The sequence below is a fragment of the Marmota flaviventris genome, chromosome 1 (assembly GCF_047511675.1).
Source record: "Marmota flaviventris isolate mMarFla1 chromosome 1, mMarFla1.hap1, whole genome shotgun sequence".
Lineage (NCBI taxonomy): Eukaryota > Metazoa > Chordata > Mammalia > Rodentia > Sciuridae > Marmota > Marmota flaviventris.
The window spans coordinates 205323994-205351088 of NC_092498.1; the positions used below are offsets into that span (position 1 = coordinate 205323994).

General features: G+C 53.0%; 2 protein-coding genes across 4 annotated transcripts; one reads left to right on the forward strand and one right to left on the reverse strand.

Annotated features, from left to right (window-relative positions):
- Window positions 1–636: 636 nt before the first annotated feature.
- Kxd1 (KxDL motif containing 1) lies at window positions 637–10276 on the reverse strand. Its single transcript, XM_027932314.2, has 5 exons — window positions 10175–10276; window positions 6029–6150; window positions 4650–4802; window positions 2344–2390; window positions 637–1551 (listed from the first exon to the last, which is right to left on the reverse strand). The coding sequence occupies exons 2-5, from the start codon at window positions 6127–6129 to the stop codon at window positions 1322–1324; spliced, it is 531 nt and encodes a 176-aa protein (XP_027788115.1). The 5' UTR covers window positions 6130–6150; window positions 10175–10276; the 3' UTR covers window positions 637–1321.
- Window positions 10277–17087: 6811 nt separating this feature from the next.
- Fkbp8 (FKBP prolyl isomerase 8) lies at window positions 17088–26343 on the forward strand. 3 transcript variants are annotated; one of them, XM_027932075.2, is made up of 9 exons: window positions 17088–17182; window positions 18703–19010; window positions 21822–21991; window positions 22080–22168; window positions 22469–22689; window positions 23078–23250; window positions 24779–24856; window positions 25342–25473; window positions 25857–26343. In XM_027932075.2, the coding sequence occupies exons 2-9, from the start codon at window positions 18728–18730 to the stop codon at window positions 25941–25943; spliced, it is 1233 nt and encodes a 410-aa protein (XP_027787876.1). In that variant the 5' UTR covers window positions 17088–17182; window positions 18703–18727; the 3' UTR covers window positions 25944–26343. The 3 variants fall into 3 exon arrangements, with proteins under 3 accessions (XP_027787876.1, XP_027787875.1, XP_027787877.1); XM_027932074.2 differs by having other exon boundaries at window positions 17098–17203; XM_027932076.3 differs by having other exon boundaries at window positions 17098–17203; window positions 22472–22689.
- Window positions 26344–27095: the final 752 nt, after the last annotated feature.

A 27095-nucleotide genomic window follows, 5' to 3' on the forward strand; every position in this document is an offset into this window, starting at 1 on the left:
TCCTGGGCTCAAGCCATCCTCCTGCCTCAGCCTCTACCGCACCCAGCAGATTCCTTTAACATAAATTCTAAGAGCTCCGAAGGTGAGGCGACTTTGGGAGAGTCTAACGGGAAATGGGGTCCCATATGGCTGCCTGAGCACCCCACCCTCACGCACACACACTGCAACCTAAAGGTGTCATTCAAGGGGGAAAGGGAAGTGTTGGTAGCAGTGCCAACAGAAGGTGTGAGGACCTGGGAAGTGCGAACCTGGGTTGTTAGGACTGCCACCACAGGGTCTTCCACGAAGAACAGCCCCATCTTTCGTGTGTGTGTGTGTGTGTGTGTCTATGGTACTAGGGATTTAACCCGGGAGAGCTCTGCCGCCAGCTACAGTCCCCCCTCCCCTTTTTAAGACAAATCCTACTAAGTTGCTGAGGCTGGCCTGGAACCTGCGATCCTCTTGCCTCAGCCTTCCAAGTTGCTGGAATTGCAGGCACAGCCACGCAGCCTGGTGGTCAGTCCCATCTCTTTCCAGGTCAGTGGTGTGTGCTTGTCTGCAGGCCCTGACAAAAGGACTCCATGTCCTCCATCCAGCACGTGTCCACTTTCTCAGCTGCTAGACCCAAGGATGGAAAGAAGCCAGGGAGATGTGCTCTTCCCTTTTTAGCAACAGAGTCTTTTTATTGATAACTTCCCAACAGCATCTGTAAACATGGGGTACAAAAATATTCCACTAAACTCTGTTTTCCAAGGTGGCGTGGCTTGCTCCAGGAAACCCAGGAGATGCCTACCGGGCCTCTGAGGTCCACACCTCTGTTCAAACACAGGCCTCACAGGCCCAGGGCTGAGTGGCCATCCAGCCTCCATCTCTAACTTCCTTCTCTGTGTCAGAAACCTCCTGGAGACACTAACTGGAGAAAGTACTCAGTACTTCAGTCTGAGGAAGGGGCAGGGAAACCAGAATTAATGGGTGCAGGGTGAGAGGATGATGTGACGATCTTGTCCACCTCCAGGAGGTCCTAGCCAGGGGATAGGGGGCATCTGGCTCTGGTCACCTCTTAACTGTTATTCAGAGCACACCTGAGGCCTGGCTCTGAAAACATCCCTGTGCCCAGCCTCACCACTCCAGCTGGGATGGCTGTGCCCTGGCATGAGGTTATGTTCCCAGGAGAAGGAGCAGGAAATTGGAGACCCCGGGAATTCCACAGCCCCAGGAGGGAGCCCTGGATGACAGAACAGGGTGGCAAAGGTGAAGATGGTGAGGCGGGGTTACCCACTGCCACCTCAGACACCTGGGGATGGCTACTGCTGCCCAAGACCTCTGGGTGCCTGGAGCAGGACTACTCTCCTGGCCTCCCCTCATCATCCGTCTGGCTGTGGCCGTTGACAGTGGGAGAGCCAGGCCGCATGTGGGACAGGTCTTCGAAGCCAGGGCTGAGGGAGGGCGAGACAGTATCAGGGCTGGTGTCGCATGAGCCTGTGCTCTGCTCCGAGGTGGCAATGGTGGTGGTGACACTGGGCGGGATGGGGTCCTCGTCTTCATCCTCCAGGAGGGAGGCCTCTGGGATGTCTGGGGAAGGAGGCCCAGGAGTTGCTCTGCTGCCTTGTCAAACACTCAGATGGGGGACTTTGTGTGTGTGACCTGACAGGTTCCCTGCCCCGTGGGTACATGACTTAGCCCATTTTACTGAGGAAGAGGAAGAAACCAAGGCCCAGCAGGTAAGAGGAATCCCTGCCACACGAAGCGATGTTGGGGCGCTGCCTCAGCCTCCTAGGTTAGGCTGGCTGAGCTGGCTCTGTCCTTCCTCACCCCCACTACGTCACCTGGCCCAGGCACCCCTCCTGTCCACCCTGCTCCGTAAACTCGGAATTTATGCCCATGGTAGTCGGCAGCTTTGGGATGAAGAGCTAGCTATTGGCCCATTAAGCAGATGGAGTAAACCAAGGCTCAGCAACAGGGAACCCTCTGAGGTGCTGGCGACACAGAATGGTGGCCCAGAGCCACTAGGGCTGTCACTAGACAGATGTGAACTTGATTCCTTCCCCCTCCCTTTTCAGCTGCACTTCCTCCCACAATCGTGCTTCTCTGGGCGACAGTTTCCCCCTCTGAAATCGGGATATTCATAGTCCCCCGTCACAGGTGGTTGTGGGCAGAGTTTGGCTCATGGTACTACATGGGTACACCCCAGGACAAGGAGACTGCATCCCACCAGCACCCTGCCCTTGCCCCCCACCCCCATCTCTCTGGACCCTCCACCCACCAGTGCCTGGGCTGCATGTCAGCCCAAGGCGACCTTCGGGAAGCCAGCTCTGAGTGGAGGAAGCTGGCATGCTCGGGCTCACTAGCCTGGGTGACACTTACGGCTGAAGGCCTCCGGGTGCTGCCTGGCCAGTTTCCCCTTCAGGGTCCTGCAGGGAAGGGAAGGCACAGGGGCTGAACCTGCTGATCAGATGGGCTGGGCCTGGCACTGGCTAGGGAGCCCTTGCTGGGTCAGAAAACATGTGCTGTTATAAATTATAAGGAGTCAGGTGCCATCTTAGGCACTGATAGTCCCAGCTACTCGGGAAGCCAAAGCAGGAGGATCACTTGTGTCCAGAAGTTCAAGGTCAGCCTGGGCAACATAGTGAGACCCCAACTCAGAAAAAAAGGGGGGACTTAACCAGCCTACCTCATGATTTTGACCTAGAGTCTGCTCAATAAAATGTGTTTTCCAGGGGCTGGGGCTGGAGCTCAGAGGTAGAGCACTGGCCTATCATGCATGAGGCACTGGGTTCAATCCTCAGCACCACATAAAAATAAAAAATTAAGATACTGTGTCTACCTATAACTAAAAAATAAATATTAAAAAAAAATTGTTTTTCCAGGGCCGGGGTTGTGGCTCAGCAATAGAGTGTTTACCTAGCATGTGCCAGGCCCTGGGTTCGATCCTCAGCACCAAATAAAAAATAAATAAATATTTTTTAAAAATGTGGAGGGGCTGGGTTTGTGGCTCAGTGGTAGTGTGCTCGCCTAGCATGCATGAGGCACTGGGTTCGATCTTCAGCACCACATAAAAATAAAGACAATAAAGTCCATCAACAACTAAAAAAATATTAAAAGAAAAGAAAATTAAAAGAAATGTGGGGCTGGAGTTACGGCTCAGTGGTACAGCACTTGCCTGGCATGTGTGAGACCCTGGGTTTGATCCTCAGCACCACATGAAAATAAACAAAAGATTCATTTTAAATGTGTTTTCCAGCAGGTGCACAGCGGCTTCGGAGGTTTGCAAGTTCAAAGCCAGCCTCAGCAACAGCAAGGCCCTAAGGAACTCAGTGAGACCCTGTCTCTAAATAAAATACAAAACAGGGCTGGGGATGTGGCTCAGTGGTCGAGTGCCCCTGGGTTCAATCCTCTAAACCTCCCCTCAAAAAATAAAAATAAAATAAAAAATGAAACATGTTTTCCTCAATATTTGGCACCTGCTCCCTGAGCCTACCAGCAGGTGCAGCTGTCCCTGAAACAGAGGAAGTGGCACATAGTCTTATGTAAATACAACACGTTACTGGCTTCCCTGGGAGCAGGTGTGCTGGCTGCGGCTGTAAAAGGCAATCAAGTGGCTCTGGATGCCATCTAGAGTGATGAGGTGCCCAGGGACTGGAGATCATCTTTTCTTGTCCTTACAGAAACCAGCTTGGGAAGGACCCACAAAAACTAGAGATTACCTCTGCCTCTTTGTTTTTTTTTTTTTTTTTTTTCCAGGTACTGGGGATTGAACCCAGGGCCTCGCACATGCTAGGCAAATGCTCTTGCCTCTTTTCTTTCATCTGCCATGTGAGGAATGGAGGCTAGGGCTCTACTACTGAACCACACACACCCAGCCCCAAGAAGTCAAGGTTTTTATCTCAGAGCTCAGATTTTCTTGGGACACTTAAGAGTACAACAAAGGGGCTGGGGATGTGGCTGAAGCGGTAGTGCGCTCGCCTGGCATGCGTGCGGCCCGGGTTTGATCCTCAGCACCACATACAAACAGAGATGTTATGTCCACCAAAAACTAAAAAATAAATATTAAAATTCACGCTCTATCTCTTTAAAAAAAAAAAAAAGAGTACAACAAAGCCTCTTGAAATGAACTAGCACTAGCACGAAGACACCCACCTGTAATCCCATCTACCTGGGAAGCTGGAGCCAGGGGGTGGCAAATTAGAGGCCAGCCAGGGCAGTTTACAAGACACAGTGTCAAAACAAGATTAAAAAGGGCTGGGGCTGGAGGTGCACACCTGTAATCCCAGCGGCTCAGAAACCTGAGGCGGAAGGATTGTGAGTTCAAAGATCAGCCTCAACAAAAGCAAGGCACTAAGCAACTCAGTGAGACCCTGTCTCTAAATAAAAGGGCTGGGATGTGGCTCAGTGGTTGAGCGCCTCTGGGTTCAATCCTTGGAACCCAAACAAAACAAAAAGAGCTGGGGCTGGGCCCAGTGGCTCATGCCTGTAATCCCAGTGACTCAGGAGGCTGAGGCCAACCTCAGCAACTTAGTGAAGCCCTGTCTCAAAAAGGGCTGGGTGTAGAGCGCAGTAGGAGAGCACCCGGGTTCAGTCTCCAGTACCAAACAGCAACAACAATTAAAACAGCAGAACCTCCCAGTTCCTGGGTTCGAAAGGACCATTCCACAGAGGGGTCAAGCACACACCTGATCCTGCGGAAGATGCTGTCCAGGTCCCTCTTCATTTCCACCAGCGTCCTTGTGTGGTGCAGGAAGCGCTCGCTCATCTGCTGCAGGCGGGCGCTGGACAGGTTGTTGAAATTCAGCAGCATCTCATTGGTCTTCTCAAAACGGTCCAGCCTGATGCAGAGAAAGGGCACAAGCTCTATGCCCCGCCTCCAGGGCCCTTGCTGCCTGACCACGCTAAGGCCTTACTTGCTTCACAACCGGGGCATGTGCTGTTTCTTTGGCCTGCCCAGTTAAAACTGCTGTTCAACCTTTAAAATCCTACTGAAGTGTACCCTTCTGTTAGGGTTTTGATCCTAAATGTCCCTGAAAGGGCATGTGCTAAAGGCCTGATCACCAGACTGTGGTGCTGCTGGAAGTGATGGAATGTTTAGAAGGCAGAGCCTCATGAAGGAAATCAGGTCACCGGGGGAATGCCCTCAAAGGGCTTTCAGGACCCTGGCACCTTCCTGCTACTTGGCCACAATGAAGTCAACAGGCCTACTCTCCTGTGCTTTTCCACAATGATATACTGTGCTGCCATAGGCCAGGGACCCATGCACTAAAACATGTGATCAAAAATAAACCTTCCTCCTCTGAGTTGTTCATCTCAGGTATTTTGTCACAGTGACGGAAAGCTAAGACTTTCTCATCTCTCCCTTAAGCAGACTCCCCACTCCCCTTAGACTCCCGCAGCCCCAAGTTGTTCCTCTGGCCCTGACTCCATATCTGCTTCTGACCACCCTCAGTCCAGGAGTTCCCAAAGGTCAGGTGTGAATTTGCCCTCAAGAACTAGAAGTTGAGATGGGTATTGCTGAGATTCTTCACCCAGGAGCCCAGGTACAGAGTGAGAAATGGCAGGAAATGAGGTCTGTGCTGGGTCATCAATGCAGTGTGGGAAAGCCTTTGGGTTAAGGACCAAAAGAAGCCACAGCCAGTTCAGTGGTACATGCCTGAAATACCATGCCTAGGTAGGAGGATCGCAAGTTCAAGGCCAGCCTCAGCAACTTAGCAAGGCTCTAACCAATTTAATGAAACCCTATCTTAAAAAAAAATAAAAATAAAAGGGTTGGGGATGTACTCAGTGGTAGAGTGTCCCTGAGTTCAATCCCCAGTTACTAAAAGGAAAAAAAAAATCCCTCCAGTTCTCCAACCCCTGCCAAGCCAGTCACAGCTGCAAGACCTTCTGAACGTCCTGCTTCCTGTGCCAAGGCCTCGCCTCCAGGCCACAGAGGGACCGACTCTGGAGTCAGCAGGCAGATTTGCTCATTTCCTTCATTTTATCACCAGTGTGGGCCTGGAGTGGGGACTGGCCAGGAGTGGATTCCTTCCCCGCCTGGGGCCCTGCGGCCAACACTCACATGTTCTTCTGGGCCAGGATGATGGCATTGACGTCATCCGTGTTCACCATGCTCAGGATTCTGCTGCAGAAGACCCTCGAGGCCGAGTCCGGGGGGTCCATCTCTTCCTCCTCCTCCACGGCCTGGCACAGGTAGGAAACCACAATCTGTGGTCTATGCCAGGCACCAGGGGCGTGGGCCCTAAGGTGGGACTGGGAACCTCATGGGTTGGGTTCTGACTCAACCATTGCCCCCGAGGCGGGATGAGCGTTGTGACTCAGCCATGCCAACTGAGCCTCAGGGTTATTATCCCAGAACTTGGAGTGTTAGGAATCAAAAGGGGTCCTATTTGTGAATAGCACACAAGCACCTTGGAATCCCCCACTCCCCAACTTTCAGGGCACCTGCTGTTCATTTGTCCAAGGCCCAGCCCCTTTTGGATCTGCCAGCCTCCTTCCTGTCCCCACTGGCAGAACACCATGGCTGCCTCGTCACATCACCACCTCCACTGTCTCTTTTCCGAGAGGTCTTTGCTGACAACCCCACTTGGGTCACTCTTTTCTTTCTTTTCTTGCCGTATTAGAGATGGAACCCAGCGCCTTGCACATGCCAGGCAAGTGCTCTGCCACTGAGCTACATCCCCGTTTTGATTTTGAAACAGTCCTTACTAAGTTGCCCAGCCTGTCCTCAATTTTGCAATCCTCCTGCCTCAGCCTCCCAGGTCACTGGCATTAGTTGTGCTACCACACCCAGCTTGGGTCACTCTTATATTTCACTGCTTCAGTGGAATTACCCTTCCTGAAATTACCCGAGTTCCCAGCTGACCCATTTGCCTACGGCTCCCTCTATACCAATGTTAGCTCCAAGAGAGAGCTGTCTGTGTCACCCAGGCCCAGAACCTGGCAAGGGATTGTCAGAGCTTTGTTTTGGACAGGCAAACAGAATTTTGGAAACTCAGCTCTGACACTAGACTTTTATGAGCAAATGAAAGCCAAGAATTTCAGGCATTCACAGCCCGGCAGTGGCCACAGCAACCCAGATGGCTCTGCAGCTCCCAGATCGCCTGACATGCGCGGACCTTCCCGACCCAGAGGGAGGGGGCTTTCCAGGCCACGTAGGAGGGGGACACGGAACTGACCCTTCTGAGAGACTTGGGAAAAATCTAGAACCTTGAGATAGCTTGGCTTTTTGGACCACACTTTTGAAGACCAACACAGCCAGGCGTGGTGGTGCATGCCTGTAACAGCCATTACTGTGGAGGCTGAGGCAAGACAAGTTTTGGGAACTTGGTGAAACCCTTTCTCAAAAAATATGTTCCTGGGCTGGGGATGTGGTAGCCCGCTCCCCTGGCATGCGCGGGGCGCTGGGTTCGATCCTCAGCACCACATAAAAATAAAAATAAAGATGTTGTGTCCACTGGGGAAAAAAAAAAAAAGTTCCTCTGTCCCTGACTCCATGGGGCCAGAAGGGCCAGTATCTGCTTCTGACCACCCTCAGTCTGGGAGTTCTATGTTCTATGGATGTAGCTCAGTTGTAGTGCCCCTGGGTTCAATCCTCAGTACCAATAAATAAAAAATAATAATAATAATAATAAAGAACAACAGAAGGTTTACTTCTGATTGGTTAATTGTCACACATAGGAGCTGTGGATTTGGCTCAATGATAGAGTGCTTGCCTAGCACACAGAAGGCTCTAGGCTCTATCCCCAGAATCTCAAAAAAGGGGGAAAAAATTTACACAGGATCAGCAAAATGTTTGAATCCATTTAATCTACCTTCCCATTTCATTATTTATTTGTGGTGCTGGAGACTGAATACAGGTCCTTACACATGGTAGGGAAATCCTCTACCACTGAGCTACAGCTCAGCTTTTTATTTTGAAACAGGATCTCACTAAATTGCCCAGGTTGACCTCAAACTTGTGATCCTCCCGTCTCAGCCTCCAGAGTCACTGGGATCACAGGCTAAGCCACCATTTCTGGCTACCTTCCATTTTACTGAGCAGTTACTATATCCTAAGGCACCAAGCTCAAATACTTGGAACTATTATCATCTTTATTTACAGATGAGAAAACTGAGGCTCAGAGAGACTAAGGAACTGGGCCATGGTCACACAGCCAGTGAACCTGAGTCCTAACTCAAATGCACAGTCTGCAGCTTCCACAAAGGTGGGAATCTGAACAGGAGGTCAGTATCTACCTGCTACAAAAAGGCTGCCTCTTAAAAAAAAAAAAAAAAAGAAAGAAAGAAAAAGAAATTACTTTGTTTTTATGTGGTTCTGGGACTCGAACCCCGTACCTCACATGTGCTACGCAAGACTTCACTGCCAAGCCACAACCGCAGCCCAGAAGGCTGCCTCTTAAAGCAGCAGCTGATTTTGGCCTGACTTCAGATATTTTTATGGGAAAAAATGTTAATAGGGTCTTCTTTTTTCCTCTGTGAAATTTCCTCAATTCCAAATGTTAGCAACAAATACTTAAAAAAAAAAAAAAAAAAAAAACCATCATGGAGGCCAAGAATATTTATTTGTGCTTTGATTCTGGCTAGCAGTTTGTAGCCCCTGCTTTTCTTCTAGAAATAAGCTGCTGGGGCTGGAGATACAGCTCAGTGGTAGGATGCTTGCCTAATATGTCGAAGGCCCTGGGCTCCATTCCTCAATACTGCAAAATAAATAAATTTTTAAAATAATAATAATAAGCTGCCACATCAGGTGTAAGCTTCCTCCCAACTGTTCACTGGGCTTTTATTATGTGTCAGGCAAGGTCACCACAGCTGCCACATTTCCAGAAACATGATCATATATAAAGAACAGATTTAAAAGAGCACTCGTGGGGGAGAGAACCACATCTAGCCCCTGTCAAGCACAGGATTTAGACCTCCAGAGAGATGGTTCTGCTTCAAAGCGGGGCTCTAACTGGGCGCCACAGCACACGCCTGCGATCCCACATACTTGGGAGGCTGAGGCAGAAGGATAGCAAGTTCCAGGCCAGCCTGGGTAACTTAAACCACTCTCAAAATAAAGAGCGCTGGGGATGTAGTTCAAGGGTAGAACGGCCCCGGTGGTTCAATCCCCAGTACCACAAAGAAAGAAATGCAGCGTTTTTATCCCCCCTGTCTTTCTGGCTCCCAGAAGTGAGAGTGAGGGGTTTGCGGCAACCTCCCCCTCACCCACAGCTGCCTCAGGAAGCCTTCCCCGACCGCTACTACAAAGCAGGATGGATCCAGCAAGGGATCTGCTCTGCTCCAAATACATTATGGGATGATGGAGCCGCCACGCACAGAAGGAGGCTGTGTTGTTCCACCTGAGTCTCAGAAAATGAGAATAGACTCAAGATCTCTCAGTGTGATAAAAAGAGAGCTCCAGCAGGTCGCCAATGCGTACACCTGTAGTGGCTGCTACTCCGGAGGCCGAGACTGGAGGACTGCTTGAGCGCAGGAGTTCCGGGGCCAGCCTGGGCAACAAGGAGATCCCATTTCTTTAAACAAAACAAAACAAAAAGCAAGGGAGAAAAAAACAAATCTCTGAGCAGGCTATTTCCTCCAGCTGGAATGTGAAGTCCCGGGAATCATCAGTTTAACAAGAGCCTCCCAGGAGCTTCCACAGGAACGATCACTTATATTTGATTCTTCATATGATAAAACACTTCAATGAATTTTTCTAAATCACCACTATGAGGCAGATACTATCCTCTCGGAGAGAAGCTTACGCTCACAGGGGCGGACTCAGTGGCCCAAGGTCACAAGCTCAGCAGAGACACGCCGCGGTTCCAACCCAAACTTTTAACTCGCCTCCCAAGCTCACAAAATTACCCCAAGTGGGGCGGGGCTCCACTCTGCACTCACTCCCCGCCCCCGGCAAACTGGGGACAGTGGAGGTACGAGCAGAGCAACGAGCGGCTCCAGATGACACCGCACAATGTGGGCGCAGGCCCTAAATCCCGCGCCCGGGTTCCGAATCCAGCTCCGGCCCGTGGCACTGCCCCGCGCATCCACTGCGCAGCTGGGGAAACTGAGGCCTGTGCGCAGCAGGAGTGCCCAGATGTGGCCAGCGGCGCGCCCCACCCCACGGCAGCCTGGATGCTGCGCCCGACCCGGCCCGGCTCCCCCGCGGCCCCGGTGTCCCCAGCCCCCACCCCAAACTCAGCCCCGGCGTCGGTGGTGGCGGCACCTGCACATCTGGCAGCCTTGCTCGCGCTTCCGGGATGGCGCCCTCGCCGCCTCGACGTCACCACGCACCGTGCGTGCGAGCGCGCGTGGCGGCGCCGTATTCTGGGACCGACATGCGTGCGTGGAGGCGAGGCAGGAAGTGGTGGGGCTGATACGTAATTTCTGTTCGTTGGTGCGTCACAGTAAATAGCCAATCAAACAGTTCCTGTCGCGCCTGCTCAGTTGTTCAAAGTCTGAGATCGAAAGCAGCCCCAAAAGGGGAAACCTGAGAGACATCCCATTATATAGATGGCAAGGCTGAGGCCCAAGAACTGTAGAAAGTACCCCCAAGGTCTTAAGTGAGCTGTAGCCGAATCAGACCCAGGTGTTCTGCTTCCCAAGGCTGGAAATCGGCCTCATCCGGGTTCATAAATCTCTGCTCCGCTTTTGGTGACTGGTCCGGAGTTCCGTCCAGGATTCTGCGTTGAATCCAGTCACGTCTTCTTAGTCTCCCTTAATGTGTGACAGTTCTCAGTCTTTCCTCACCGTATTATTTCTGAAGAGTACTGGTTTCGCAGAACGTCCATCTCTGTGTTTGTCCGATATTTCCTCGTGATTGGACAGACTGTATTTTGGAGGCGCAGGGTGTGGATGGGTTTCATTGCTGGTGATATTGAACTTGATTATTTGCTTGAGACAGTGTCTGCCACTTTCTCTTCTGTAAAGTTGCTGATTTCTCCTTTGCAATTAGTATCTTAAGAGACCATGCCAGGAGGAGAGGGAGAAGAGGGAGGGGAGGAGGGGGGGGGGAAGGAAAGGAAAGGAAAATGAGGAGAATAAACGAGACCATGCAAATGCCCTGTGGGTTTTATTTTTGTTGTTTTGGAAGGCTTTTTGTCTTTTTTTTTTTTTTCCTATCTACTAATTTTAACATCCATCTGTGGTTCTTGCTGGCAACATTTACTTGTAGTGGTGTTTGCCTCATAGTGGTTTTCTATTTATTAACTTGATTACGAATTGGAATTCCGTAAGCGAAGCTGTCTATTCTTCTCTGATTATGTATTTATTCAAGTATTAATATGACTGAACTCACGGGTACTTTATTTTGTGGATTACCATCAATCAAGTATTGTTTATTTTGCTGCCCCTTTAAGTTCTTTCCTGTGTTCTTTTAATACATCCCCATAAGCTGGGGGTTGTGACACATTCCTGTAATCCCAGCAGCTCAGGAGGCAGAGATAGGAGGATCATGAGTTCAAAGCCAGACTCAGCAACTTAAGGAGACCCTTTCTCTAAATAAAAAATATATTTTTTTAAAAAATGGCTGGGGATGTGGCTCAGTGGTTAAGCCCCCCTGGGTTCAATCCCTGGTACAAAAATAAATAAATAAATAGATAGATACAGACTTTTTAAGTTGTAGATGGGCACAATACCTTTACTTTTTTTTTTAGAGAGAGAAAGAGAATTTTAATATTTTTTTTATTTTTTAGTTTTTGGCAGACACAACATCTTTGTATGTGGTGCTGAGGATCAAACCCGGGCCGCACGCATGCCTGGCAAGCACGCTACCGCGTGAGCCACATCCCCAGCCCAAGTCTGTATCCTTTATGAGTGCTTCTTTACTATGGGTACCACAAAATATTCCATGCAGTGAAAACAACCCTAGAATCAACCCTTTCTCCAAGGAGCTTGGTTTCTTTGCTTGAAGGGGGTATTTAGAAACAAAGATCTAGGTGCTTGGTGTGCTCATTGCAATTGTATTGTATTGTCAATACCTCTAGACCCTACTAGCAGGCAGAGCTAGAAAATGTACTTGAATATCTACTAACCAATACACACATATTTACTTTTGTATCTGAATGTGTACAGTCATCCCTCAGTATCTGTGAGGGATTGGTTTTAGAACCATGAATACCAAAATCCTAGGATCCTCAAGTCCTTTATAGAAAATGGGAGAGTTTTGCATAGAACCTTGCACATCCTCCTGCAGAGTTTATAGAATATCTAGATGATTTAGAATCCTAATACATTGTAAGTGCTGTGTACATATAGTTGTTGTGATTTAGGGACTAATAACAAAAGAGTCTGCATATGTTTAGTACAGATGCAGTTTCTTCTAGAATATTTTTGTTCCAGCTGGGCACAGTGGCAGGGTCTCCCTAAGTCTCCCAGGCTGGTCCAGACCTTGTAGATCCTCCTGTTTCAGCCTCCTGATCATGCCTGTAATCTCAGTGACTCAGAAGGCTGTGGTAGGAGTATCCTAAATTCAAGGTCAGCCTGGACAATTTAGCAAGACCTTGTCTCAAAAATAAATTAATAAATAAATAGGACTGGGAATGTAGCTCAGTGGTAGAGTGCAACTGGGCTGGATCCCCAGAAGTACCCCTGCCCTCTGCAAAGAAAGAATATTTTTATTCCAAGGTTGCTTGAATCCGAGGATACAGAACCACCAGATGTGGAGGGCCAACTGTGTAGAATAAAAACTACTGCAGCTGGACATGGTGGTGCACACCTGTAACCCCAGGTTTTTGGAAGACTGAGGCAGGAGGATCCCAAGTTCAAGGATACCTTGGGCAATTTAGTGAGAGCTTGTCTCGAAAATAAAAAGGCCTGGGCTGGGGTTGTGGCTCAGTGGTGGAGCGCCTGCCTAGCGTGCATGAGGCACTGAATTCGATTCATAGCACCACCATATATAAGTGAATAAAAGGTCCATCAAGGACTAAAAAATATTAGAAGGCCTGGAGATGTAGCTCAGTGGCATAGTGCTCCTCAGTTGAATTCCCAGTACTGAACAGTACTGAAAAACAAAAACAAAAAAACGTTCTCAGGCACATGAAAGACTGTTTAAAAGTCCTGGAATTAAACTTATCTGCATTCTAATTCCAGGTCTATCACATCCTAGCTGCATGGCCTTGAGCAAGTGGCTTTACCTTATAAATCATGCAGTGAAATCCTTACAACAAGGTTAAGCCACAAGATGAGCCCTCAGTAAACTGCAGGTAATGTTCCCACGTTTTGCCACATTCATTCATTGAAAAGTCAATGATTGGCCAGTCATGGTGGCACAAGCCTCTAATCCCGGTGACTCAGGAGGCTGAAACAGGAGGATCACAAGGTCCAGATCAGCCTGGGAGACTCAGGGAGACCCTGCCACAAAATAAAAAAGACTGGGTGTAACTCAGTAGTAGAGGGCCCCTGGGTATAATGCCCTGTACCAAAAGATGAAGAGGAGGAAGAGGAGGAAGAAGAAAAATGAACAATGCCAACGGGGATTCTTATGTTTGACAATTAAACATTTTTTTACTCTATTCAGGTACAGTGGTATGGGCCTGAAATCCCAGCGACTGGGAGACTGAGGCAGAAGGATCAGAAGTTTGAGGCCAGCCTCCGCAAAGTAGTGAGACCCTGTCTCAAAAAGCGGGGGAGCTGGAGAGCTTAGTGGTAAGGCACCCCTGGCTTCAATTTGTTCCCCTCCATTCTGGGTGTTGCTCAGATTCTGGGGATCCAGAGTACCCTGTCCCTGGCCTTGGAGTAGGAATAGAGGTGAATTTAGGAACAGACTCTCCCAGTCTCTGGGCACTGGTGATTGGAAGGTGGGAAGGATGTCCAACCTGGAGGAATCTGAGAGGTAGGGTGAGAGGGCTCATTCTGGAGGCGGAGAAGGTTGCCAGGAAGCAGTACATCTGCACTGGGGTTTTGAGGGAAGGTTAGGAGTTTGCTAGGTGCAGATAATCATTCAGGACAGAGAATCACAGGAGAAAGGGCAAATTGATGGGAAAGTGCACAGTGTGGATGTGATCCTCAGAAGACTCCGGGATGTCAGTGAGCTGGGCAGCAGCCAATGCTGAGAGAGGGAAGCCTGGGTGGGGGGTGCTGGAAAAAGCAGAATCCTGATGCACCTTGTCCCTTGCAGGAGACAAGACCCAGACTGAAGAAACCAAGCTTTTCAGTGGGTCCCTTGGGTGCTGCTGGGTGCTGAAGTGGAAGAAGTGGGGGGCTGCACATCAAGACCAAAGGGGAGTTGACTAGCCCAAAATGTTTTTTACACAGTGGACTAGAGACAAGAAAATGTTGTGTTCAAAGGAAAAAATAGGAAGTGATAGGGACGCTCAGCCGGTCCAGTGACATGGACTTTGGGGCCAGAGGAGGCCCGCATTTCAGGATTAGAAATTTTTCTTTGCAATTTTTTTCAGTTTCATTTCCTACATAGAAGTGATCACAGCTGCAATTAAATGCTTATCTGCATCATTGTTTATGCAATATCCAGATCCCCTGCTGGAAGAGAAACCCAGTGGGGGAAGGGACCTGCTCCATCTTGCCTTTCACCACTGTGACCTTGAACAAAGTAGTCAACCTCTCTGGGCTTCAGTTTCCTTATCTGCAAGATGAACATTTCCTCATGTATAAGGTGATGTGGCACAGGCTTGCTTGTTCAAGTGGCTGAGGTGGGTAGATCACTTGAGCCCACAGGTTCAAGACAAGCCTGAGCAATATAGTGGGACCTTGTCTCAAAAAATTTAAAAAATTAAAAAAAAAAAAAGAATGACAAGGGTCTTACCAAATATACCCATCCAATCTTAAGGAAGGTAAAAATGGAAGAAAAAAGGAACATACAGCAGGTGGGACAGAAATAAAAACATAACAAGGCATATTTATGTCCCAAAATGTTAATAATTATATTAAATATAAATAGGCCAAATAACCCAGCTAAAAGACAAAGATGGGAAGAATAGATCAAAAAGCAAAATTCAGCTGGACATGGTGGTGCACACTTATAATTCCAGCTATTTGGGAGGCTGAGGCAGAAGAGTCACAAGTTTGAGACCATTCTGGTCAACACAGAGAAACCCTGTCTCAAAATTTAAAAAATAATAATAAAATAAGAAGGACTGAGGATGTATCTCAGTGGTAAAGTTAAAGTGCCTCTAGATTCAATCCCCCGTAGCAAAATAAATAAATTAAAAAAAAATCGAAACTCGAGTCTATATTGCTTCCAAGAGACATATGTATAAGAATACAGAAAAATGGAAGGCAACATGGTGAAGAGCATGGAACATTGAAAACATGATCAAAGGAGAATGAGTACAATCCTATTAGTCAAAGTCCACTGTAAGGCCAGAAACAGAGATAAAGAGGGGAATGTCATGGAAATGAAAGTTCATTGGGAGGACATGACCATTGCAACTCTGTATGCAGTTAGTCCTGTGACTTCCAAATATCAGAATATTCATCTCATAAGAAAGGATCAGGGGGGCTGAGGTTATGGCTCAGAGAGAGAGTGTTCACCTAGCATGCATGAGGCACTGGGCTCGATCCTCAGCACCATATTAATATATATATATATATAGTGTCCACCTGTAACTAAAAAATATTTAAAAAAAAAAAACTGAAAACAAGGATTGGGGGGCTAGGGTGTAGTTCAGTTGGTAGAGTGCTTGCCTCACATGCACAAGGCCCCGTGTTCAATCCCCAGCACCAAGAAAAAAGAAAGAAAAAAGAAAGAAAGGATTAGGGGTTGGGGTTGTGGCTCACAGCTCAGTGGTAGAGCACTTGCCTAGCATGTGTGAGGCCCTGGATTCAATTCTCAGCACTGCATATAAATAAATAAAATGAAGGTTCATTGACAACTAAAAAAAAAAATTTTTTTAATTAAAAACAACAACACTGAAGTTTATATATGATGGTAAATAATCCAAGTTCCTCAGAACTAAGCCTGACCCCTTACTGGGGACTTCTCATATCCTGGCTGCCTTGTGCTGTGATTTCTGAGCAACCACTGGCCCCACTCTGGCTTTTCTGCCAAACACTGAGCAGGTGTCAGGACTACAACAATGAGAAACAACAGAGCTTCCCTGGCTGCTGGCGGTGGTGTCCTCCAGTGTTTTGGGCATGGCAGAGGTGAATCAAATGACACTCACACAAGTAGGCCAGTTATGAAGTAGAGCTTCATAAAGCCTGGAGGACAGCTGGGGAGGGGGCGGGGGGGGGGGTTACCAGGCTTTGCCTTGAGGAGGTCAGGGAGGACTTCCTGCAGGCGGCAACCTCAGAGCTCTGATCTTCAAAAATCAGTTACTGCCTCCAGTGAGGGCTACCTCCAAAACCCAGCCTCTGACCCCATCCATTTATTTATTCATTTATTGAGGTCCCATGGGTAGTCAGGCATTGTTCAAGGAGGTGCTGGGCACAAAACTGGTGAAAATTCCTGTCGGGATATGGGAAAGTGAGGTGGGTGGGTGGGGTGGAGAGCAAAGCCAAAGGAGGACACCATTCTAGCAGGATTACCTGCTGGGAGCAAATTAAACAAGAGCTGGTAAGGTATAGTGCCCTGTTTCAAAATAAGATCCACAGAAACCTTCTCCCTGGGCACCTTATCACCCTCTGGCAGAGGTGCATGGAGGAAGAACTTCTAGTGGTCTTGCCCACTCTGTCGCCCACCTGGCTGTTATTGAGCGCCTCCTGTATGCACCAGGAAACCTTCGGGAAGCAGAACGTGATAGGTGGGGGGTGTTCTGCGTGCCCTTGGGCACGTGCTTCCCCTTTCGGGCCTTAGGTCTACTTCTGTAACTAGGGCTTCGGGGTGGTCATCCAGCAGTCTCATAGGTGCCCGGACCCCCAAGCCCTCTACTTCAGGAAACATTTAGTACTGTTTTCCCAACAGCCGCCAAGGTGAGAGTGCATGGAGAAGGGTGTTTATCCCCATTTTACAGATGCGCAGGGTGAAATTCTGATGGGAGCCAGGCACAGCACTGGGCTGCGCGGTAATCACGGGCGTGAGGATTCTAACCCTTGGCCCACTCGCCCCCGCCCCAAATGGCCCAGAAGCTTCTGTCCCTTTAAGAACGTCCCGCGGAGCAAAGCAGGAAGGAGGCGGAGCCTGCGCCCGGGACGGACGTGTGTGAGAACCAGTGGACGCGGCAGTCGCGGCGGTGGCGGCCAATGGTCGCGGCGGAGGCGGGGCCGGGCGCCCGAACCTGGTTCCCGAGGCGCGGCGGCCGCGGCTGGGGGCGGGGAGGGGGGCGCAGGACCCCAGGTGGGGGTCCCGGAGCCGGAGGCACGTGTCCCGGGGCGCCGGCGGGGTTGCGCCGGCCCTGGGCGCTGCCCTGGCCTGGGCTGGTCCGGAGGCCGGCGCGGCGGGGGCCGTAGCCGATGGGCGGGGCGAAGGGGCCGTGGGGGAGGCGAGCTGGGGGCGCGGGGGTCGGCAGTGTCCTAGGGGGCGCAGCCAGGCGCTGGCGGCAGGGGGTAGGGGCCGCGGGGCGCGGAGGAGAGCCGGTCTGGCGGCTGTAGACGCGGACGTGCTGGGCTGGGGGCGCCCAAGGGGTGCGGGGTCGGGGCCCCAGATTAGTGGCGTCAGACCGGCCTGGGGCGTTGGGGGCTTGGGTGGGTGGTTGACGGAGGGCCAGACCCAGGTAGGGGGCGTCCGGAGAGCGTAGGGCGTTATGGGATTGGGAGCGAGACGTCTGGGGACACCCGGGTGTTTACGGGGCGACAGCGCGGCTGTGGGGGGGCTGGTCCTGACTGGGGGTGGTGGTGGGGGAGGCCCATTTGTGTGGGCGCAGGGGATTGTGGGGGTGGGCTCTGGGAGGGTCTCAGAATGGGGCTCCGATCCCGGAAGGAGCCTGGCAGGTGAGGATTATAGAGGAGGGGATGCTGTGGGTGAGTGATGGCTGGTCTCCTGAGCTTGGGGCCTGGGGGAGGGGGCCTAGCTCGGATTGGTGATAGGACAGCCAGGGGTGGGGGCTCCTATAGGCCTTGGGCAAGGGAGACACGCCTGGGGCAAGGAAAAAGCTGTGGAATGCCTTGGGGGTGGGGGGGTGTCTCTCCTACTCCGAAGGCTGCTTTGAGAGGTTGGGTAGGAGGCTGGATGGCTAGAGAAAGGTCTCCTTTGGCGGGAGGGCGGGTAGGGGGAGATTGAGGCTGGGGTCATTAGCTTCAGGGTGTGGGAGCATGGGGGTTCTAGGTGATTTGGGCTGGTGCTGGTGGTTGTGGGGAGGGGGATCTCTTTGGGAGATGGGACAATTGGGAGTAGAAAGCCCTGGTAATGATTCAACTTCACAAGTGGCTCAGAGGCTATAAAAATGGCTTCCCCAAGGCCTCAGGGGCTGTTCCCAACCAAAAAAACAAATGAAAAAAACCCAGTGACTCTTTATTGGCATTTAATCAGATAAAGCCCCAGGGATTGGAACCCCATGTTTCAATTCTGCCCCTGCACTTGGCTTGCTCTGGGACTTCGGGCAAATGGCTATGCCCCACTGGGCCTCAATTTCCTTTTCTGCAGTTGGGGGTGGAGTTCCCTACTTCCTGAGGTGTTTATAAAGATTAAATAATAATTCGTTCTAATAATAGTTAACACTGATGCTCAGGGCTTGATGTGTGGGTTGTTAATTTTTTTCAACAAGCCTGGGTTTGTTGTTATACCCACTATATAGATGAGGAAACTGAGGGCCACAATCCCTGAGTCACACAGCAGGCGATCAGCTTGCAGGGAATGGGTGGTGCGGATAATTTGAGAGGCTAGGTGGGATTCTTACTCCCATCTGTAACCCTTCTCAGGGCCAGTTCCCGTCCCCCCAGCAGTATGGCATCCTGTGCGGAGCCCTCAGAGCCCACTGCCCCACCACCTTCTGTCCCACCACTTGAAGACTTCGAGGTGCTGGATGGGGTTGAGGATGCAGAGGGTGAGGAGGAAGAGGAGGAAGAGGATGATGATGACCTGAGTGAGCTGCCACCTCTGGAGGACATGGGACAGTCCACTCTGGAGGAGGCTGAGCAGCCTGGGGCCCTGGCCCGAGAGTTCCTGGCCGCCATGGAGCCAGAGCCTGCCCCAGCCCCGGCTCCAGAAGAGTGGCTGGACATCCTGGGTAAGGAGCAGGGGTGGTTTGGGTTGAGCCACAGCCCAGACAGCTCAGGGTGCAGAGTGTGACCTTGGACCAGGCCTTCTCATCCCCTGAGCCTTGTTTCTCATCTCTGCTGTGAGGGTTGAAAGTAACCTGGTAACTATGGTGATTGTCAGCCAGTGACAACTGCTTGAGATGCTTCATGTTCATGAACTCCATTCATTCTCTGTCTCTCTCTCTCTCTCTCTCTCACACACACACACACACACACACACACACACCATGTGCTGTGTCTCTTTTTCCCAGAACTGTTAGCAGCGGCCCAGAGAGGCTGAGTCACCTGCCCAGAGCCACACAGCTAGTGTGCTGATTGCCAGCGGCTCCCAACCCCTACTGCATCTTTTCTGGGCAATTGTCTGACACGTGCCAATCCCTGAAAAATGCACCCTGAGGTCAAATAGATCTGAAGAATGTCCTGTTCATCCCTCTGGCTGGTTTACAGTACTCATTACTATTCTTTTTCTCCCCCTGGTGCTGGGGATTGAACCCAGGGCCTCACACCTGCTAGGCAAGCTCTGTACCACTGAATTGCACCCATAGCCCTTTTATTTTGTTTTGAGACAAAACAAAATAAAAGAGCCTAAGGCTGTTGCCTAAGGCTGGCTTTGGAATGTCCCACCCTGTCTGACTTCCTTACTGTTCTTAAATGCTTTATATCTGTAAAGTACCATTAGCAATTATTGTTATATTTGGGGGAGGATTTTTTTATTTTTATTTTTTGCTGCAGTTCTGGGGATGGAACCCAAGGCCTTGAATGTGCAAGTGCTCTACCACTGAGCTCCTGCCCAGCCCCTCCTGAGCTTGGGGCCTGGGGGAGGGGGCCTCATTATCATTCTAAATGTTCAAAGAAGTCCTGCAAAGAAAGACACTCACATTTCCTCCTCTTCCTTGTGCTATTTCAGAATTCTGAAAACAAGACAAATGTTAATATTCTGTAGAAAATAAGTTGCCACTAATCCTGATATCCGACATACTAAATGATTATTGCTCTTATGATAAATGATCCATCATCACCACTGTTGATAATACCAGTGGGCTACGGGTGTGGGTGAGTGGTAAAGCACTCTGGGTTCAATCCCCAGTACAGGGGGAAAGAATTTACTCCCTCCCCAACACCAGGTCCTGGTGTTCTGGCTGGTGTTCCTGAGTCCTGGCTGGCATGTCACTGGATCCTTCCAGCAGCCCTTTCCGATTCCATCCCCGTTAATGGAGAATGGGCTCCATGAGGCCAAGACACTTGCCCAAGGTCACCCAGCCTCCCTAGGTGTAGTAGAGTTGGGCAAGTTGTTTCCCAAGGGTGTTAAGTGTGAGAGCTGCGAGCTCCCCCTTGGAGCACTAATGTGACACTGTATTTGTGCAGCCTCTTTCTGAGGTCAGAGTTGGGGCCTCCAGGCAGGGACTGTGTAGCACCTTGGGAGAGCACTTGCCTAGCATGTGGGAAGCCCTGGGTTTTACTCCCAGCATCTCAGAAAACCGGAAAAAAAAAAAAAAAAGATTTGGGGTTTTCATTTTCCAGACAGAGAATCAGCCCTTGAGGGGATGTGGTTTGCCCGGAGTCCACCCTAGGAGAGGAGGCAGGGCCTGGCCGTGACTGTGACTTCCAGCCTGTCCGTCATCAGAGCCCACAAACCTTATGACCCAGGGGTCTGTCAGATCACTGGGTCTCAGACTGAATGCTATGTGTGTACAAGTAGGGGTGTAGCACAGACATTTAGAATTTTCTAGAATATTTCAGAATAAGGGTGGCTTCATCAGTGTCTCTAATCTTTAGATTAGAATCCACTCAGACTTGCAAAGTATTCTAGAGCATCAGAAAGTGGCAGGGTGTAGGCCAGCATGGGAACTGAGCGCCTGGCCACAGACCATGGCTGCCCTCTTGCACAGCAGTCTTTGCCCTCGCTGCCCTGGGGCTCTGTTTGGAGGAAACCTGGGGGAGCTCTGAGGAAGGCCCAGCTCAGGTCACCTGCCCTCTCTCTACTCTGTTGTCTGCCGTCTAACGTGGGTGCTGGAAGCAGTCATCCCAGCAGCTGCCGTGGGGTGACAGTGGGTGGCAGGCTCCTGAGTGCCTTTGCAGGGGTGCTGAGCCTTGTGCCTGCTCAGCTGGCATTGGCGTTGGCTGTTTGGTGGTTCGTGGGATGGCCTGGGGCGTGGGAGAGACAGCAGCCAGAGTGGCTGCGAGTGTGGACAGTGGTCTCCTCTGAAATCCCGGCGGCATCAGGAGCTACTTTTGCTCACAAGCCCTTTGACTCTGTTTAATATTTAAACTCGGTGCACGTCGTACTTCCGTAGAGACGTACTCGCAGCACAGCAGTGGTTACAAACCAAGCAAGGGCTTGCTGGGTGCCCCTGGGAGGCCCTGTGACTGATCCCATTTCATGGCTGGGTAAACTGAGGCCCAGACATCCCAGGGCTGGGATTTGAAGCCGGAGGAGGGGTCTACTCCAGTGTCTCTTCTGGACCTCTCTGTCTGGAACAGCTGTTGGTCACTGAGCCAGTTCCCAGCACCAGCATCTTCACCCCTAAATCTGTCCTGTTGGAGCTGGGGAAGTGCCTCAGTGGCAGTGCACTTGCCCAGCAAGGCCCTGGGTTCCATCCCCAGCAGCAGAAAACAGATCTGCCATGCCCACTGTCCAGCCTCCTTGGGTCAGCTGGCCTGGCAGTGGCAGGGTGGTCATCATGTGTTTAGCTCGCACCCTCTGCAGCCAGCAGAGCTTGGCGGGAGCTTGGGGACATAGGGCCACCCAATGACAGGTTCGTGTCCCTGCTTCCTGGCAGGGAATGGGCTGTTGAGAAAGAAGACACTGGTTCCGGGCCCACCTGGCTCAAGCCGACCTGCTAAGGGGCAGGTGGTCACCGTGCAGCTGCAGATGTCGCTGGAGAATGGCACACGGGTACAGGAGGAGCCAGAGCTGGTGTTCACCTTGGGCGACTGCGACGTCATCCAGGTTGGAGAGGGAGGAGGTGGGTGGGGGCAGGATGGGCACCTTGCCAGGTTGGGCTGTACCTGAGTCCCTCTGGCCCTGTCCACCCCAGGCCCTGGACCTCAGTGTCCCCCTCATGGACGTGGGTGAGACGGCCATGGTTACTGCTGACTCCAAGTACTGCTACGGCCCCCAGGGCAGGTGAGCGCCACCACATGGGTCCCAGCCAAGTGGGGGACGCTGGTGGGGTGTCCCCTGGCCCTCCCTGTCTGCCTGCTCGCTTTATAGAAGAGGCGACTGAGACTTAGGGAAGAACACCTGCTAGCCAAGTCACGCAGCTCAGGGGTGGCAAGGTGACTTCCCTATTTCACCGAGGAGGGGTGGCGATGGGCACAGCTGGAACTTGAGGCCCTTCCCTCCTGCCCCAGAGTCAACCCAGCGAGCCTGGGCGAGGGCCAGTGCCGCCGGGTCTGAGTGCGCCCGCCTGCCCCACCTCCCCAGCAGGAGCCCCTACATCCCCCCGCACGCGGCCCTGTGCCTGGAGGTCACCCTGAAGACGGCCGTGGATGGGCCTGACCTGGAGATGCTGACAGGGCAGGAGAGGGTGGCCCTGGCCAACCGGAAGCGGGAGTGTGGCAACGCCCACTACCAGCGAGCGGACTTCGTGCTGGCCGCCAACTCCTACGACCTTGCCATTAAGGCCATCACGTCCAGCGCCAAAGGTGACCGACTGGCTCTGGGTCAGATCCCCACCACCGCCCCACAGAGGTGTTCCTCCAGCTCAGCTCAGAAGCCCCCAGCCCCGGGGTCCTGGGCTCGGAACACTAAACCCTCCAGACAGGGCCCCTCCAGCCTTGATGTACCCGAGGCCAGTGGGAATGTCGCGGAAGGCGGGTGAACGATGGGCCATGGCAGGTGGCATCAGTCCCTGTGCCCCTCCAACACTCCCTCCGTGAGGGGCCAAGAATCAGGCACTGGAGCCTGGGGAAGGTGTGGCCTGGCCCCGTAGAGACGGGAGGACCGAGCTCCTGACCCTGGTGGATGGCAGCCGGCGCGCCTCAGAGGCGCCGTCCTGGGGGCTGGTGGTGCAGTGCCCACTGTCCTCCACAGTGGACATGACTTTTGAGGAGGAGGAGCAGCTCCTGCAGTTGAAGGTGAAGTGTCTGAACAACCTGGCCGCCTCGCAGCTGAAGCTGGACCACTACCGCGCAGCCCTGCGCTCCTGCAGCCTGGTGCTCGAGCACCAGCCCGACAACATCAAGGCGCTCTTCCGCAAGGGCAAGGTGGGCCGCCCAGCCGAGTCCCCAGCCCCGTGACCGAGAAAGACAGGCGTCAGCCAGCTGAGCTTTCTGGGGTGCAGGTGGGAAACAGGCCTACAGAGGTACAGGGGAGTAGCCTGGGTCCCGCTGACTGGTTGGCTGAGGCTAGACCTAAATCCCCGCTTCTCCGGCCCCTTGCTTCTGTCCCAGGGCCGCTCTCCCTTGTGTTTCATGCTCTGTGACTCTGTCTCCTTCTCCTTCAGAGCACAAGCCGAGTCCTGGTCATGGCCCTTGGGGCCCTGAGTCATCTGGTTGTCCCCTTCCTCCAGTTCCTCTGCTCTCTCACCTCCTGCTCCTCTCCGTCCACCCAGCCTCCTCCCTGCTTGCGTCTAGGCCCCTCCTGCCCCAGGACCTTGGTCAGGCTGTGCCCTGTGCCTCAGGTCGCTGTACCCCAGGACCTGCCTGGGTCTCTTAGATCTGGTTCAGGTTTTGCTTTTCCTTTTTGCTGTGCGTGGTGCTGGGGGCAGAACCCAGGGCCTCACATGTGCCAGGCAAGCACTCTACCCTGAGCTGCACCGCCAGCTCCTGTTCAGGATTTTGCTCTGATGTCACCACTTCAGGAGGCCCTCCCCACCTGCCTCCTCCCCTGCCCTGTCATCTCTTCATTTTTGCTATGTCACCTTCTGATAGATAGCACATGGAGGTGTCTTGCTGTCTATCTGCACTCCAGGCAGTGGATCCAGGGCACTTGCTGAGGCTGGCCTTGGTCTTGCTGAACTGCTTAGGGCCTCACTAAGTTGCTGACGCTGGCCTCGAACTTGCAGTTTTCTTACCTCAGCCTCCTGAGTCGCTGGGATTATAGGCATGTGCCACCATGTCTGGCTGTTGTCAGCTGGTTTCTAATTTGGGGTGTCAGTAGCATCTACTGTTTGAAAGTGAAAGAAACCCACTTGAACAGGTTCAAGCAAAAAGGAGAGATTGTTGGTTCATGAAACTCTCCTGTCCAGGGTAGCTAGCTTCAGACATGGCGAGATCCAGGCATTCCCAGTGACGTGGGGATGCTGTGCCTTTGTGCCGTGGACTTCCCTCAGGCTCCTTAACCCTCACCCCTCACCTTCATCCCAGCTCCAAAAAGCTCCCCAAAGCTCCAGAATTTTATTCTTTTCCTTAGCCACCGGCTTCCCAGTGGTACTGCCCCATTCAGGCCGGATCTCACTGACCTCCTTGGGTCACATGCCTGGCCTCAAGTCATTCACTGTGGCCTGAACTTCCCTCATGGGAAGTTCGTCAAGGCCATGAGGGAAGGAGGCAATGAAGGGGGCACCCAGGCGTCCAGCTCAGGCTGAGCCAGACACACAGGGAGAGGGGACAGTGCTGTGCCAGCTGTAGCACTCGGAAGCCAAGGGCATGGGCGCATACAGAGGGGCCTGGAACCTGGGCTCCTGCCGGAGACGGTGGGGACTGGTCAGGGGGCCAGGAGCTTAGCAGGGCTGGGCCTCTTGAAGGAGAGCAAGCCTGCCGTGGTCCCCAGGATGGCGCCCTTTCCCCACAGGTGCTGGCTCAGCAAGGCGAGTACAGTGAGGCCATCCCCATCCTGAGGGCAGCCCTGAAGCTGGAACCGTCCAACAAGGTGAGTAGGACAGGGGTGTCCCAAGGACTTGCTTTGTGGGGCTATCTGGGAAGTCTTGCCTGCAGTCTGCCGTAAGTTTTTCTTCATGTGGCTCTCAGGTGTTCCCAGTGGGCAGGGGACGGGCAGCTAAAGGCCCCTGGCCAGCTTGCTAAGTCCCCGTGACCCCACATGGACAGGCTGGACTCATGCTGCCAGCCCTCCCGGGGCTGAGGGCACCACCTTCCTGGCCAGGGCTTGTGTCCTTGGCCTTCCCTCTGGGACCTTCCCCTCCCTGGCTGTCTTGTGCTCTGCACCGTCTACCCCATTCCTTTGGGCAATGGGGACAGCAGCGCCCCCTTTGGTGAAGCACAGAGTGGGCAGACCGAAGCCCCAGGTCCCAGTGGTCCTGGCCCACAGCAGCCAGCAGACCCGCAAGGCGGAGCAGCCAACTTGACGGGGTGGCCGCCGCAGCCTGTGCCCGCCCTGCCCACGGCCCCCTCCCACAGACGATCCACGCGGAGCTGTCCAAGCTGGTGAAGAAGCACGCGGCGCAGCGCAGCACGGAGACGGCCCTCTACCGGAAGATGTTGGGCAACCCCAGTCGGCTGCCGGCCAAGTGTCCCGGCAAGGGCGCCTGGGTGAGCAGTGCCGTGGGCACAGGACCCTGAGGTCCAGGGCCCGCAGGTAGAGAGTGGGACGCTTCTCATCCCGCACCTGCCGGAGTCCTCTGTCACCGGCTGTGCCGGGGAAGCTGGGGACGCAGAGGCCCAGCCCTACGCAGACCAGCGCTGAGTCAATGGATTGGCGCTGAGGGACCTGGGTGGGGGTGGGGCTCTTTGGGAACAAGGTGGTGACCTGGGGAGGGAACTTAGAGTTTGGGTTTCGGTGAGTGAGGAAAGGCGTGGCCAGCAGGGATTTGCCAGGAGGCCTGTTTGAAGCAAGGTGGGAGCAGAGGCCCAGGAAGCCAGTCGTGCGTGGCTGCCCTCCGCCATCTTGGTCACCTTCTCCCCTTTATTCACAGTCCATCCCGTGGAAGTGGCTGTTTGGGGCGACTGCCGTGGCTCTGGGGGGCGTGGCGCTCTCTGTGGTCATCGCTGCCAGGAACTGATGGACCAGGTGGCTGCCACCCCCTCTGCACACCGTGGACCCACCCTGCACTCCTCACTCCCTGGCTCCCTGTCCTCTGTCCTCTGTGGCCTGGCCCCCTCCTCTGGGTCGGGGAAGCAAGGATCGGGGGTCGCAAAGCCCAGAGAGCAAGAGGGACTGAGACCCCACAGGAGGCAGTGAGGGGCAGCCCAGAGGGAGGGCCTTGTCCCTGCAGACCCAGCTCCGCTTCCCCACCCCTGCCCGTGGGGTTCGGTCCCCCGGGGCCGGCCTCAGTTTCCCCTCCTCAGTAGGCCTGGGGCAGCCCACCCCGCCCAGTTCCCACCTGACCGCCAGCCCTTCCTGCCCTGCCTGCCGCCCTCTGTCCAGGCTCCCCCACAGTGAAATAAAGCCTCCACCCGCGCTGCGGCCTCCGGAGCCTCTTTCATTGCCACTTGGGCTGGGGTTCATCCAGGGTCACGCAGCACTGTGGGCTAGCGGGGCAGGCTAGAGTTGGGGTCTCCCCTTGGGGCCAAAGACCTGCTTTACAGAGGGAAGAACAGCCTGGAGAAGTGGGGTGGCGTAGCAGGGGAACCGCCTGCCCAGCTCCACCTGTCACCCGGCCTCATGAACCTTTGTTCTCATTGAGGGTCAGGGACCCCAGCAGGCCCTAACGCGAGCCTGGAGGATCACCCCTTGCTTCAGTGATGTGTCACAGGCACCAGGTTCCTGGCCTCCGAGGAGCTGGATGAGCAGCTGGGGTGTGAGAGTACTTGCCCTGGATTTCATCCCGAGTACGAAAAAAAAGATGGGACCCAGGAGAAGGGTGTGAACACCTGAGTGGGGGTCCAGGGGTGTGGCTGGGGATCCAGGAAGGCCTCTCCCAGGTAGTGCTGTGCACTGAGACCTCAGTGGCCACAGGGGTGTGCTTGTGCAGCTAGCCAACAACCCTGACCATGCGGCAGCACAATGGGTGCAAAGGCCCTGGGGCAGGATCAGGCCAGCGTGTTGGGAGATTGGTGAGGGTGAGTAGCCAGCAATGCCGGACTGTGCAGGGCCCTGGGCAGGAGCTACCTCCAATCCCACTGGACTCTCCCCACCACCTGGGACTGGAAATGCCTCCTGTGAGTTGCCCATCATGATAGCCTGCATGGGAAGAGCCAGCATCGGGCCTCAC